The following is a 13890-nucleotide window of genomic DNA, read 5'->3' on the forward strand; positions in this document are numbered from 1 at the left end:
TCTTTGTTTTTACCAACTGCCAACTGGCATTTCTTTCAATTATGAACATGGGCCACAAACCACAGTAATATCAGAAGTATCTGCAACTTTGCCATCCACAGAAATCACAAGGATTTTCAATTCTTAATTGTTGCAGGTATTGCCCCCAAATGGTATCACTGTTTGCTGTCACGTTGGTCAGGCATCTTAAATTGCTTTCTAGTACTCTGCAATTCTAAATTGTTTGTTGGTCAACATATGAACGGATGGGAGTCATTTTTACTCTTTGTTAAAGTTTGGAAAATTGCACTGTTCAAATGAGAATTCTTAACTGTCTGTAAGGCAGCATGGCTTTTGTAGCATGGATAGATGCACAAATAAAAATATGTTATCAACTGGCTTGAAACATGCCTGGTGGTTGAAATAGCTATTGACATGTTATACGACCTAACTTCTTATTGAGAACAAACCACTCATTGACATGCACAATGTTGTAAGATCTGTATCAGTGCTTCTTTCATTTACTGTTCTGTTTGTAATGCTGTAAGTTTATTAATTTAAAAACAGAATTCTGAGAAAAGGTTTATATTTACCAGATTGTTACAGAGGTCCCAGGACACAAAAAGTTAAAAACCTGAGCCCTAGGGAATCAATGTATGAATTAAAGAAATTGCATACTTTTGTTTGGATGAGTATGTATTTACCTCTTTGAAGGATCGCAGCTCATATTAAGTTCCAGAATCCTTGACCCTCCCAAAAGATTAAGAAGGTATTATATTTTTGTCAATCTAAGTGAAATGACTTTCATGATTTCTCTAAATAAGCAGCTTTTTTCATGTCATTCCATGCCCAGACTAACCACCAGAAACTAGAATATGAAAGGAGACGTATAAGGAACACTAAACACAGCTTTTGTAAGTATTCTGCACTAAAGGAGCTGGTATCAAGCAACAATTCCAAAACTTGGAAATCCAACTAACTAGGAATTCACTGCTTTAATTCAACAAATGATAACAAGAAATTATTAAGAGATTTTTATACATCAAAAATACACTCAACATGAACCATAACATAGGGGCAGCTACCCTAAAACAGGTTTAAAAATTCTCCATCTAACTGCACAGGAACAAGACATCAAAATCAAACCATTTCCCAAAATGGTTCTAAATAAGGAAAATCTCCTAAGAAAATTGTGTGTGTGTGTGTTTTGCGTATGTGTATGTATGTATATATATAATATAGGTCGTTATAGTCTATTGTTAAAATATTTTTAATATAAATGTTATTTTTAGCATAAATGTAAACATTTCTTACCCTTTCAATACTGTGTTGCAAACGTAGTTTCATCCTTACAACTTCCTGTTGCCGAAAAAGCTCTTTAAGTGGATCTGACAGTGAAGGTGGTGGTGTAATCTAATTTTTAAAAAATATATAGTTAAAAATATTAGGTTTTGTTTACAACAATGGGCTATTCTTATAAAATTAACTTCTTAGTGTATCACTTAATGAAAACATAAGTTTTGATGTTCTCTGAATTAGATAATACAGTAACGATTATCCAACTGGTTGTTACTTCCCAATCAATGGTCTGAAACACAGCAGAACATACTGGTAAATTCAGATGTTTTAATTCAGAGGCAATAGCAAATTTCAAAGAGCAAATTAGAAGGACTAAGGAAGTTCCTGACTACAGAGACACATTTTAGAGCATTAATAAGTGACAGCTCACATATGGGGGGGGGGGGGGGGCGCACGCGGATGGTCACAAAAACAGAAAAACACCAAGCAAATAGTCGTAAACATTACAGCAGTCTGAGTCTCAGTATGGTAAGTCTCTTTGTTGACATGTAAAAATCAAATGCTAAAGTTCTGCGCTTTACATTTACTGAATTAAGACTTTTAAAAAAAGAAGGAATTATCTTCTAATAGATTTGTGGTTTTCAAACTTCTTCATTTGCATGTGATAAACCCACTTTGTCCATCCATACTCAAAAATCCTCCGGTTGGTTCATCTCTAATTTGACTATTAAAGTGGACCACTTTCTGGTAGAAGCTGGCAGTTAAGGAAGCCAACTCCATCTATGCATGTGCTCTACTGTTATGAGACATCTGTGATCCTTTTAATATTCTCCCTCTACCCTTTGGAATATCTATATTCCTCCTCCCACCCCTGACTAGCTTCTAACTACTGTCAGCATATTGGGGCAAAGTAAGGTATCTCAGTATGTTTTGGTAGCATGTGGGAACCTAGTTGACTCTTCTGACTCTTCAGAAGGTGGGACAAACAGATTCTATGTGCTTCCTGATGTGGTGCTTAAGGAATTATATAACACCATATACAGAAAGCTCTAGACAAAGAATCAAACTTGTATCTAACTGGGACTCTATCTCAGTGAACAATTTACAGGAATTATGGGGGACCAAAAAAATGTTAAATCCTATCACAAGGATTCACTCAGTTGAATCAATGTAGTGGAAAATTCTATAGGACAGATAACTTATTGCAGTGGATTATTTTTCATGCCTCTAACTGCAATAATACATCTGTTTGACTTCTGTGTCTTCTAACCATCTTTAAATTTAACAAGAGTAACAGTAAAGTTTAGTGCTATGGTTTTAAAGTTTTCCAAAACCATAAAGGCCTCCTTTATATCACCCAGAGGAAGAGTATCTACTCCTTTGAGCCTGGGGTGTCAGAGAAAGCTTCTTGGAGAAGCTTAATGCCTGAGGCTGCATCTTAAAGGAAGAGCCAGAATCAAGAGTTAAGAGAAAGGAGTTGTGGGGGAAAAAAGAAGAGAAAGAAGAGAGGAGGGTAATTCCCAGAAGAAAAGATAGCATAATCAAGTTCATGAAACAAAGAGATAGTAGGGTGTCAGGAGCCAACTACAAGTTGAATTCCTGGGATATCAACTTTGAGGGAAGGAATGGTAGGACATGAGGATCAGCAGGGGCAAAGTCATTAGCATTTTGTAAACCAGCTTTGTTTTTTTTTCTTTTTAACCAGCTATTCTTAAAGTGTGTTCCACAGAACACGGAGCCCACATACATGACTTGCGAGAAATGGTTCTAAGAACAAGTGGGTTTGAGAAACATTGTACATATGTACTCACTCAGGTGTCTCACAATCAAGTTAAATTTAATGGTTCTGAGAAGTTCAGAAATGAAGAAACCTATTTATTTTTAGATTAATGGTGCTTCATTTCCCAAACTTATTTTTTTAATTTTTTTTATTAAAAATTTTTTTTTGATGTTTATTTTTTGAGAGAGAGGTTGACAGAGTGTGAGCAGGGGAGGGGCAGAGAGAGAGGAAGACCCAGAATCTGAAGCAGGCTCCAGGCTCTGAACTGTCAGCACAGAGCGTGACGCGGGGCTGGAACCCACGAACCGTGAGATCATGACCTGAGCTGAAGTCGGGCACTCAATCGACTGAGCAACCCAGGTGCCCCATTTCCCAAACTTATTTGACCATGAGCTCTCCCTACCTTGCCCCAGCCTGCCCCCCCCCACCCCCGCCATGTCTTTAATTAACATGCTGTGGAACAGACAGTATGTATAACACAGTGTAAATTTTGTATGTGGTGGGGAATCATTGAAAGATCTTACAGCTCACTGCTGTGTCTGCAGAATAGATATTAGGAGGACAAGAAATTAAGAAAGCAAATCACTGTGACACTGGTGTGAGAAGGAGGGAGTGGAAGGGATGGGGGTCTAAAAATAATGATTAAGGATAACAGGGAGCAGCTAATGACCACTTGTGGGTCCTCCAGCATGAGGGGGCCAGATAGCTGGTAGGAGATACCCCAGGAGGAGAAAAGAGGAAAGAGAAATAAGGGTTTTGGATAAATTCAGTGCTGACATGTTAAGTTTGTGGAGCTCACGGACATCCAAGTGGAGCTAGCCAGTTAGCAAAAAAGCAGCTGAGGAGAGAGGTTTGGGCAGAACACATAAATTTGGAAATTTCCAACATCTAGCAACATATAGAGAAATGGTAAAATCACCAAAGGAATATATGGAGACTTTCTGAGGAAACTTTCCCTTTGCTGTTTCCCTCATCTATCTTTAAGTAAATCATGCTTGGGGATTTTGTCTTTTAAGATCTGTGAGTCCCAGGAGTCTCTAGAATAAAAAAATCTCTTGATAGCTTCCCAGGGATGCTCTTTGTGCCCCTGCTGTAGGGACTCTGTGTCGGTACTAGTGACCACAGTGGATACCATGATGTGACAAGTCTTTTTCTTTTATTCTCGCTCTGTTCATTTGCCTTTTGGGAACCTGACCTAAGGTTTCACTTTTCTTCGTTTTATTTCCTCTGGAGAAACAGCAGCATTCCGGTTAGATTATGAGAAAAATACCTGATAGAAGAACAAACACTTAAATTGACTTTGGAGATGTTTCACTACATTTCTAACAGGTTCTATAAAAAGATCACATAAATGTAGAGATTAATTCAATAAGATGGCAATTAGCTGACAGAGGAAACAAATGGATAAAATCATATTGGAAATTACTAAAAATAATGTATGTAAAAGTGATCTTTGTTATTCTGGTATTTACTTTTTAGGACTAAGTTTTGAACAAATGAGTTTCAGTCCAATAAACTCAAAAGTAGCTTTTTATGAACAAGAGGTGGGGGGTTTGCATATTAACTCTAGTAAATATGAACCTTAAAGTTATTTTGAGATGGATAAAATAATGGTAACCTCTTAAATCTGTATACTGTTTTAAAATTTTTAATGGGTTATGGCATATACTATTTCAACCTGCTTTGAGGTAGGGTAGGTATTATTGTTTTACAGATGTGAAAACTAAGAATCAGAGAAGTGAAGGAATTATTCAAGATTACACAGCTGGTTTGTAGCAAAACCCAGACAAACTTATGTACAGTACTTAGAAATCTCCTGCTCTTTCTACTATACCGTGCTGTTTCTTTAATAACTCTCATTAAAAACAAACAAAAATTACCTACTACACTCAGAAAAAATTTTCAGCTCTATTTATTAGTACTTTTTGAAACATTTGCTATAACTAAATTTTGATTTAATCAAAGCTGTATCCCCAGTACTGCTACAAGAGAAACTTGTATTACATCATCTTTGAAGGAGTAAGAAAAGGTGATCATAATCAAATGCACACATAATATATATACAAATATACATATATATCTCTCAACAGGCAGCACTGAAAAGGCACCCTGACATGGATTAGAACTGTTTTTCGTGAAACAGTTTGTACAAAGTTTAATTTAAATAGGTTCTTTATGTTTTTACCTGTGTTTCAAGCCTATGATACAACATACTTCAGTTAAAATTTTTTACTCTTTAAGGGGAAACAAAGGAAACAAAATGATTAGCTTTATATTGAGTTATTAACAAATTATTTTACTGAGAAAATTTGAAAGAATGACAAATTTACAATTCTATTTTTTTTAAATCTACTATTACTGCTTATTAGTAGTAGAGTAATATAAAAATCTCTTGTCTTTCAAGATTTAAAGAGCACTAGCATCAGGTAAATTCTATGGATGTGGGACTAAAGAACACCTTGTCTCTAACTTTTTGTTCTTCTCTGAACTGGGCTTTGAAAAGCCATGCAAAGGCATGCAAAGGCATGATGTGAAACAGTATAAAATAGCCTGGGGAAGCATCATGTATAGTAGGGTATAACTACCTAGAAAAGCCTAGAAAGGTATGGGAAGACCTGTAGACAATGATGGGGACTTTGGTTTACAGACCATTAGGGAGACACAGAATCCGAAGCAGGCTCCAGGCTCCAGCTGTCAGCACAGAGCCCAATGCAGGGCTCGAACCCATGAATGGTGAGATTGTGACCTGAGCTGAAGTTGGATGTTCAACTGACCGAGCCACCCAGGCACCCTTATGTTTTTTATTTTGAGAGAGAGAGAGAGAGAGAGAGAGAGCGAGCGCGCACGCGACCGTGAGTGGGGGAGAGGATCAAATGGGAGACAGAAAAGTAAGCAGGCTCCATGATGGAGCCCAATGTGGGGCCTGATCCCACAACTCAGGGATCATGACCTGAGCCGAAATCAAGTCAGATGCTCAACCGACTGAGCCACCCAGGTGCCCATTTTGATTTCTGAGACCTAGTTAGCACAATGCTTAGCATTTGGTTATGAATTACTTGATTATGTAATATTCTGAATATTTAATTATGCAATATTCACGTATGTGAGTGAACAGTGTACGGAGCTAATGTGGTCCTTACACAGCAGTAGTAAGAAACAGAAGGGGAAAGGAAGTAAGATGAATCAACGTGACTTAGTGATTGACGTGGAGGTTGAATTTTGGGTTTCCAGTCTGGGAAATGAGAGAGCAGGTAACGATAATAAGTAAATCAGAGAGGACAAAAAGAGCACTTCTGCGGTAAGATAAATGGGCTTAGTGTGGAACCTAATGATTTTATGGATATTGTGGTACAGTCAGGTGATGCTCACAAGCAGCTAGAAACACAGTTATGGACATCACTATGTATTCACAGCTGAAGATAAATTTGGGATTCATTCTACAAGATAAATAGTGTCCTAGCCCTTAATCAGATTACAGGCAGACATGTAAACAGTTAACTATGGTATCATGTGGGAGGTATGAGAAAGATAGAAACAATTCTGCTTTGACAAGATTTTGCACAGAGGTGACAACACGGCCGGAACAAAGGCACGGAAGAGGATAGAAAAGGAGGCCTGGCGAGAACAATTATTTCAGGTAGAAGGAACAGTACTAAGCAGAAGTAATGAACAAGAGATTTCCATTCAAGAGTGAATTAAATATGGCTGAATTATTGGGTGAGTTTGGAAGCAGTGAGAAAATGAAGCTGGAGGGGTAGACTGGGGTCAGATTACAAAATGAATAAGGTTATGCCATGACTATATGTGGATTTTAAGCTGTAGGCAATGGGAAGCCAGCTAATCACAGCTAAGATATTTAAGTAGGGAAACAGTTTTTTATTGCTGTTGTTGCTGTTTTTAATTTTACTTATTTAGGTAATCTTTACACCCAACGTAGGGCTCAAACTCAGGACCCTGATATCAAGAGTCGCATGCTCTTCCAACTGGGCCAGCCAGGCACCCCCTTATTGTTTTTAAAAGGATACAAGTTTAACAACAAAAGAGAATGCTTCTGCAGAAAGAGAGTAGGGGAAAAAAAGAAGTGAAAGAGTGGCTGTAATGTTCTAAGTGAGAGATAATGATGAGGGCCCTAAAACAAGGCAGTGGTAGAGGAGACAGATTCTAGAGAGTTCTAAAGTAGAATGGTTAGAATTTGGTAACTGATAGGATACTACTCTGGTGTCATCACTAATAAAAAAAAAAAAGTGGTTTCTGAGCGTGAGAGAGAAATCATTTCTTTTGGTCTGGGGGAGTCTGAGTTTGGAACAGATCCTTGGCACACAGTTAGACTCCTCTTTCAGGAATGAGGCACTCAGCCTCCAAGTCCTAGAAATGTAGGAGGCTGGCAGCTCTCACTGGAGTTCCTCTCTAGGAACTGGCAGCAGGAACATTGGAAGGGAAGACAGTTGGCATGCGCTAGGCCTCGTGCCCTCGCTGGGTGCAAGCTACCTGTCAGAAGGGCCACCCCATTCCAGACCTTCTGTGGGCTCAGCTGAAATGAGCGCTGCAGCTACATTTCAGTTCAACTTCTCACTCTGCCGAATTCTGGTTCCTTCACACATGTACTCACATTTTTCCTGGCAGCACTCACCAATAAGCCTCTTGTGCATAGTTTAGGGTCTCCTTCCTGTGGAATTGAACCTATGACAGGTATGCTGCCTGGAGGCACCTACATCTGATTCTGGAGGTCAACAGAGAGGACATGACTAGGTAAGAATTTGGGGGCTAACTGGCACATGGAAGACTGCTGAAAACAACAGGAATAGGTAAGACCATAATGACAGAAAGTTGACTGAAGAATTGATTCCTAGAGAACTCTGATGCTTAAGGATGGGTAGAAAAGTCATTAAAGGAGAGCATGAAAGACTGAAGCAAGGGAACCAGAAGAGAGCACCATCATAAAAACAAGCAGAGGAAAATCTCATGAACAAGATGGTCACAATGTCAAATGTGACGAAGATCAAGTAGAAAGAAAAACAGGCCAACAAATCTGGCATTATAAGCTCACTGGTGATCTGTGACAGTACAGAAGGTTTAAGAGATGAACAGGAAGTGATACAGAGAAAATATCAGGTGGTGAAAGAGAGAGGGACAGCTTGACAAACTGGCATAGTTATGGGATAACTTTCTTTTCTCCAACATGAAGGAGACCCAAATATGTTTGGAGTGGGCGGATAAAGGCCAGTGGAGAGAGGTAATTAAAATTACACCAGTAAATAGTGTCTCAATAGAGGAAAGTTCCAGAGAGGCCTGGAGAGAATGGGATCAAGAGCACATGGAAATGAATTACCCTTCAAAGACAGAGAAGCATACCTCCTTTGGGACCAAAGAAAAAGCAGGTAAGGAAAAAGAAAATACCGTAGACCAGTGCTGATCATGAAGGTAGTCAACAGCTACACATGGCTATTGAACACTTACTGAAATGTTAGCCCCATTTAGGTTGAACTGAGATGTACTAAAGTACAGCAGATTTCAAATAACCTAGTACAAAAAAAATACAGAATGTCTTGTTCATTAATACTTTTTCTACATTATATATTTTTGTTTAAGGATTTATTTAAGTAATCTCTATACCCAACGTGGGGCTCAAACTCATCTGGCTCCACCAGGTGAGCCAGCCAGATGCTGATATATTTTGAAATAGTATTCTGAATATACTAGGTTAAATAAAATGTTAAAATTAATTTTACCTGTTTCTTTTTCCCTTCTAAAATGTGGCTACTAGAAAAATTAAAACTACAGAAGTGACTTGCATTATATTTCTATTGACAGCACTGAAGATGCATATTTAGTGATGTTACTTACTGTGGGAATGCAAATCTTGCTTAAGGGGTTTCCATCCAGGAGGTATGAGCCATTAAATGTCACATATTCATCATAATACTGAGGTGCTTGAGGAATAACACTACACAACAATTTGCGCTTTTCTTCAATTTTTTTCCTTATATGCAAGTATTCGAAATATGGATTTGCTCGCTCTGAACTGTATGGCTGAATCTCATCTAGTTTCAGAGAATCTACGATGGCTGCCAGAGACTGCTGAGTTTTCTCTTTCGCTTGTAGTAAAGAGGGACTCACTTGCACAGGCTGAGGTACACGGGATACTTTCCTTTTCCGTGGGTGGTGAATTTGAGGATCATCTTCTTCAGTTAATCTTATTCTTCCTCTAGGAGATGAAGAGTCACTGTCTTTTTCTGATAGTAGTGTACAGCTAGCAAGAATCTGTTTGCTTTGATTTGCCACTGTATTTGCTTTGTTTCTAGTTATCCTTTGAGGGATTTGGTTTTCGGTCTTATCATCTTCAGCATTTTCTTCTAATTCTACTTTACCTAATTGACCATATTTATGCATCTCTGGTTGAGCGGACTGTTGCAAATGGTTTTCCAGACTTGATAAAGTGCTTTGTTGTGATTCTTCATCTTCAATGGAAAGCAAACACTTTTCACCTTCAGGACAATGTTTTGGATTATCTTGTTCATTTAGGTTCCCTTTTGGGATCGCGGCACTTATTTCACATAAATCAGAATCACACTTATCATTCAAATGAGTTAAGACCAAACTCTCCAGTTTGTTTTCTTTCTCATGTGAAATAACCTGAATATCAGAAGTGCTACTCTCAACCTCATGGCCACTGGAAGACTTATACATTAATTTGCCAAACGCATAATGTGTATTTAGCTGGGAAGAGGCATCGTTTCCACTAAAGTCTTTTTCTGATGGTAATACAGGTAAAGTATTAGCCTTTTCAAAATTTGGTGCTGCTTCTTGAACACTGCTTTCAGAGTATAATGGGACAAAGGCATCTGTCTTTTGAACATCTGTTAAGACAAAAGTATTCTCCACCTCTTTTGTAGATTCATTGTCAGTATCTAAAACAGAATTGATAATTTGAACTGCGTTTTTCTGTTGCAAAATACTCGGCTCTTGATTGGCAACATATGACATAGACATATGTTTAGAAATAGATTCAGCATCTGAAAGTGATTGGCTGTGGAAAGAGCAAGGTTGTTGTGAAGGCAGAAAGGACACTGGATCCTGAGCACAAGAGTTTCCTGGCAGTTCAGTCTGGTGCAGGGATAAAAAATCAGTGTTCTGTTCTTTCAATATTTTGTTTTCAGAATTACAAAAGCCTTGAACAGAAGAATCTTGATCAGGTGTACCAGAATTTGGGCAGATAAAGTCACTGGTGCTTAAGGATTCCAGTCTACTATCAACAGGTACCTCCCATGATTTATTTTGGATCACACCAACCTGATTAGATGGCTCTAAATGCACAGGACTGTCCATTAAAGTGCCCACTGGAACAGTACTCTTGATAACATTTATATCAGCTGAAATATATTTGCTGTTTACAGATCTAGTTGGAGACGCTGCAAAACTGGAATGTATGTTAGACATATTTGAAAGTTCTCTTTCAGGCACATTTAAGGACACCTCAGGTTTGGGAGAAGGACAAATATCTCTTGGCACAGCTAAGCCACCTTGATTGTTTTCTTCTGATACTGTTTGGAATTGTTTTGTATGTTCACAAATGACTGATGGCATGCTACACCTTCGAACTTCTACAGCTGGTCTCCCCTCATTTATCACTAGTTTGACATCTTCTACAGAAGATGATCGGAGATGGGATGTCGGAAGTCTGCTTGTAAATGGTGGCTTAATCCGCTCTGGCAGTTCAGCCAAGCTATCTAATTCTCTTTCATGAAGGGCAGGAGATTTGGCAATTGGCAAAAAAGGTGACTGGGAAAAGGACATTTGGGAATCGGAACCCTCCAACATAAAGTCAGAGTCATACTCAATTGGAGGCCTGGGGGTTGTCACTGTAGTATGGCAGGAATCTTCTGAGCTAGCAACCGAAATCATGGATACAGATCTAGAGCTGAGACCTGGTTTTTCACTTTCTGATCTAGGAGATCTGTTTAAGATATTATCTGAAACAAAAGATGACTTCCCTAAATTCATGATATTTTTGGCATCAACAGATTGTGATCTGTTACTTACAGCATCTTTAGACTGTTTCTCCTTGGTATAAGCATCAGTCAACTCTGAACTCTTTGACCTAGTAAGTTCTTTATTTTTAGACTCAGCTAGTACATGCTTTGTTTTTTCTTTATCTTTTACTTTAAGTTCTAAACAATTCCGATTTCTCAACCGCTCCTTTTCTTTCTGCTTAATTTTTTCCTTATGTTTTTTGTGCCACTGCTCTATTTCTAGGTCTTTAAGGCTTAGCATTCGTTCAAAACTTGTCTGCATTAAATCATCATTCACTAACCTCTTTTCTTTAGGTCGAGTATCTTTTGATGCTGGTGATGACTTAAGTTTAGGTTTATCTGCTTCAGATTTTAGTTTGAATAAACTATTTAGTTGAATTTTATCTTTGTGCTTGTCTCGTTCTTTGTATCTGTCTATATCTTTATCTTTTTTATCTTTTTCTTTTCCATCAGGGGTTTTCAAAGGCTCATCTTTTGTTTTTTCTTTAAGGGATAAAGTTTTCTCATGTTGTGCTTTACTGCTGTCTGCCATACTTGACTTCTTCTCTTCCTGGAAGTGTTTGGAGTTAGTTGTATTTACACTTTCTTTATCTCTAGATTTTTCCTTTTTATCTACCTCCCTGTCTTTTTCTTTATTTTTGCTTTTTTCTGATTTAGTATAGTCACTGTTGTCTGATTGTTTGTTTTTTTTTTCCATCAAGTGCTTTTCTTTGCTTTCTGCTAGATGCCTCTCTTTTTCAGGTTTTTCTTTGTCATGTTTTCTGTCCATCTTTTCTCTACTTTTCTCTCTATCGTCAGCTTTTTTAATAGTGGTAATATTTTTTATCTTTTCACCTTCTTTATGGCATTTCTCTATGTGATGTGAATACAGCTTGTCTTTTTCTTTTATTCTGTCAACACAGTCACTAAGATCTAATTTATCTTTCTCTGACTTATGCTCATGCTTGATCTTCTTCTCTTTTTCAGAATTTTTTCTTTCAACATCCTTTTCTTTAGTTTGAAACCGCTTTTCTGATTTTTCCCTTTCTTTTACATGCTTTTCTTGTTTTTCAATCTCTATTTCCTTTTCCATTGAATGTAACCCTATAGATTCTTCAATGGCATTTGTTCCTAAAGAACTGAATTCTGTTTCTTTATCTATGGGTACAGTCTCTCTTTCTTCCTTTAAGTCTTTTATTTTTTCCTCCCTAAAAGATTTTTCATTTTCCTTTTTAATCTTCTCTCGTTCTTCTTTAAAATTCCTCTCTTTTGAAACATGCTTTTCCTTGGTTGATTTATCATCTTTTATGCTTTTTTCCAACTTTGATTTTTTTTCCAATGTTAGGGACTCATGTTCCATATTTAAAAACAGATCTTCAGTTTCATCACTTTTAAAAAAATTCTCTTTCCAAAATTCTCTATCAAATTCTACACTCCGCTGCAGCTCTTTAGCACTATCTCTATTTTTGTATTTTTCCTTTTCACTTTCAATTTCTTTTTTATGCTTTTCTTTTTCCCTTTCTTTGTGTTTCAATTTATGCTTTTTTAATGTTTTACCCTCTTTATCCATTTTTTTCAGTGTGCAGTCTGAATTTTCAAATGTTGGACTATGATCTTCATCTTTTACCTTGGCATTTGACTTTTCACCAAATTCTAAGTGGAAATCTTTCTGATGTTTATTTTTTTCCTTATGCTTACAAGATTTTACACTTGAACTTTCTGGCAAGAATTCAGATTCTGTGTTATCATACCGGATAAGATCAGGCTGTAATGACATTTCAGAACTTCCTGGTGATAAACATGTTTTAGTATGTTCTTGTTTTAGTGGTGTTGACTGCTTTTCACTTAGTCCACAAGAATGTTTAGGAGATTTACCAGTGGAAATATGAAATAAATGTAACGAAGTATCATCTTTTGGGCTAAAAGATTTCCTAAAATTCCCCTCTTCTCTGGTCTTTTCTGAACAATCGAGTGCAGTATTAACTGTCAAGTTTGTTACTCTGGTATTTTCTTTTCCCTCTTTTTCTTGCTTCAGCTCTTGGTTCTCTTTATTTTTGTTCTGATTCTTTAATTTTCTTTTAACTTTGCCTTTCTGTTTGTGTTCATTTGAAACTCCATATTCCTTTTTGGTTTGTGTATCAGAATTTGATGTTTCAGGGACAGAAGATGGAGCAGAAACCTTTTTATTCTGAAGAATTTCTTCATCTGAACTTTCAGAACTTGAATACAAAACTCTAGATGGCTTTTGTTTTTTACTTTTAAATGATTTAGGATAGAAAGCTTTCTCCTGTTTTGCAAATAAGCTATTCTTTTCTACTTCACCTTCATTCTCTTTCCGTAGCTCTTTTCTAAGAATATGCCTGTCATCAATCATTTTATTTATTTCTTCATCATCATCATCTTTGAACTCATATTCATCAAGAGCAGATGGAAGAGGTGCTTTGCTGGGAATTATCTGTTTACTTTCACAGATGAGAGAGTCTTTCTCTGTCTCAGAGTCAATGTTTTCATCAACACTGGAAGGATTTACAGACCGAGCCTCTTCAGAATCTAGAATAAGAAAAGAGAATCTATTGTTGGTCAAGAGACAATTGTCAGAAAAATAAAGCTGTGAGAAAAATATAGCATATATAGTAACTATTTCAATTCAGAAAGAAAATTTCAGAATTATATGAGAATGATGCAATAAAAATATGTAAGAACTCTGCTACAGTACTGTGGAAAACCTTTATAGATAATATGCTTCATAATGAGATCTCCTGATTCTTTTAAAAGCAAACAATACAATTAACTCACAATTCATATATCAAAGGTACAGAATAT

General features: G+C 37.1%; 1 protein-coding gene across 1 annotated transcript in view; it reads right to left on the reverse strand.

Moving 5' to 3' along the window:
• The window catches only part of ANKRD12 (ankyrin repeat domain 12), a 127223-nt gene that overhangs the window by 10866 nt on the left and 102467 nt on the right, over positions 1–13890 (reverse strand). The window contains 2 exon segments of the mRNA XM_042910151.1: positions 1294–1392; positions 8903–13617. Coding sequence (XP_042766085.1) covers positions 1294–1392; positions 8903–13617 — 4814 coding nt within the window.

The sequence above is a fragment of the Panthera leo genome, chromosome D3 (genome assembly GCF_018350215.1).
Source record: "Panthera leo isolate Ple1 chromosome D3, P.leo_Ple1_pat1.1, whole genome shotgun sequence".
NCBI lineage: Eukaryota > Metazoa > Chordata > Mammalia > Carnivora > Felidae > Panthera > Panthera leo.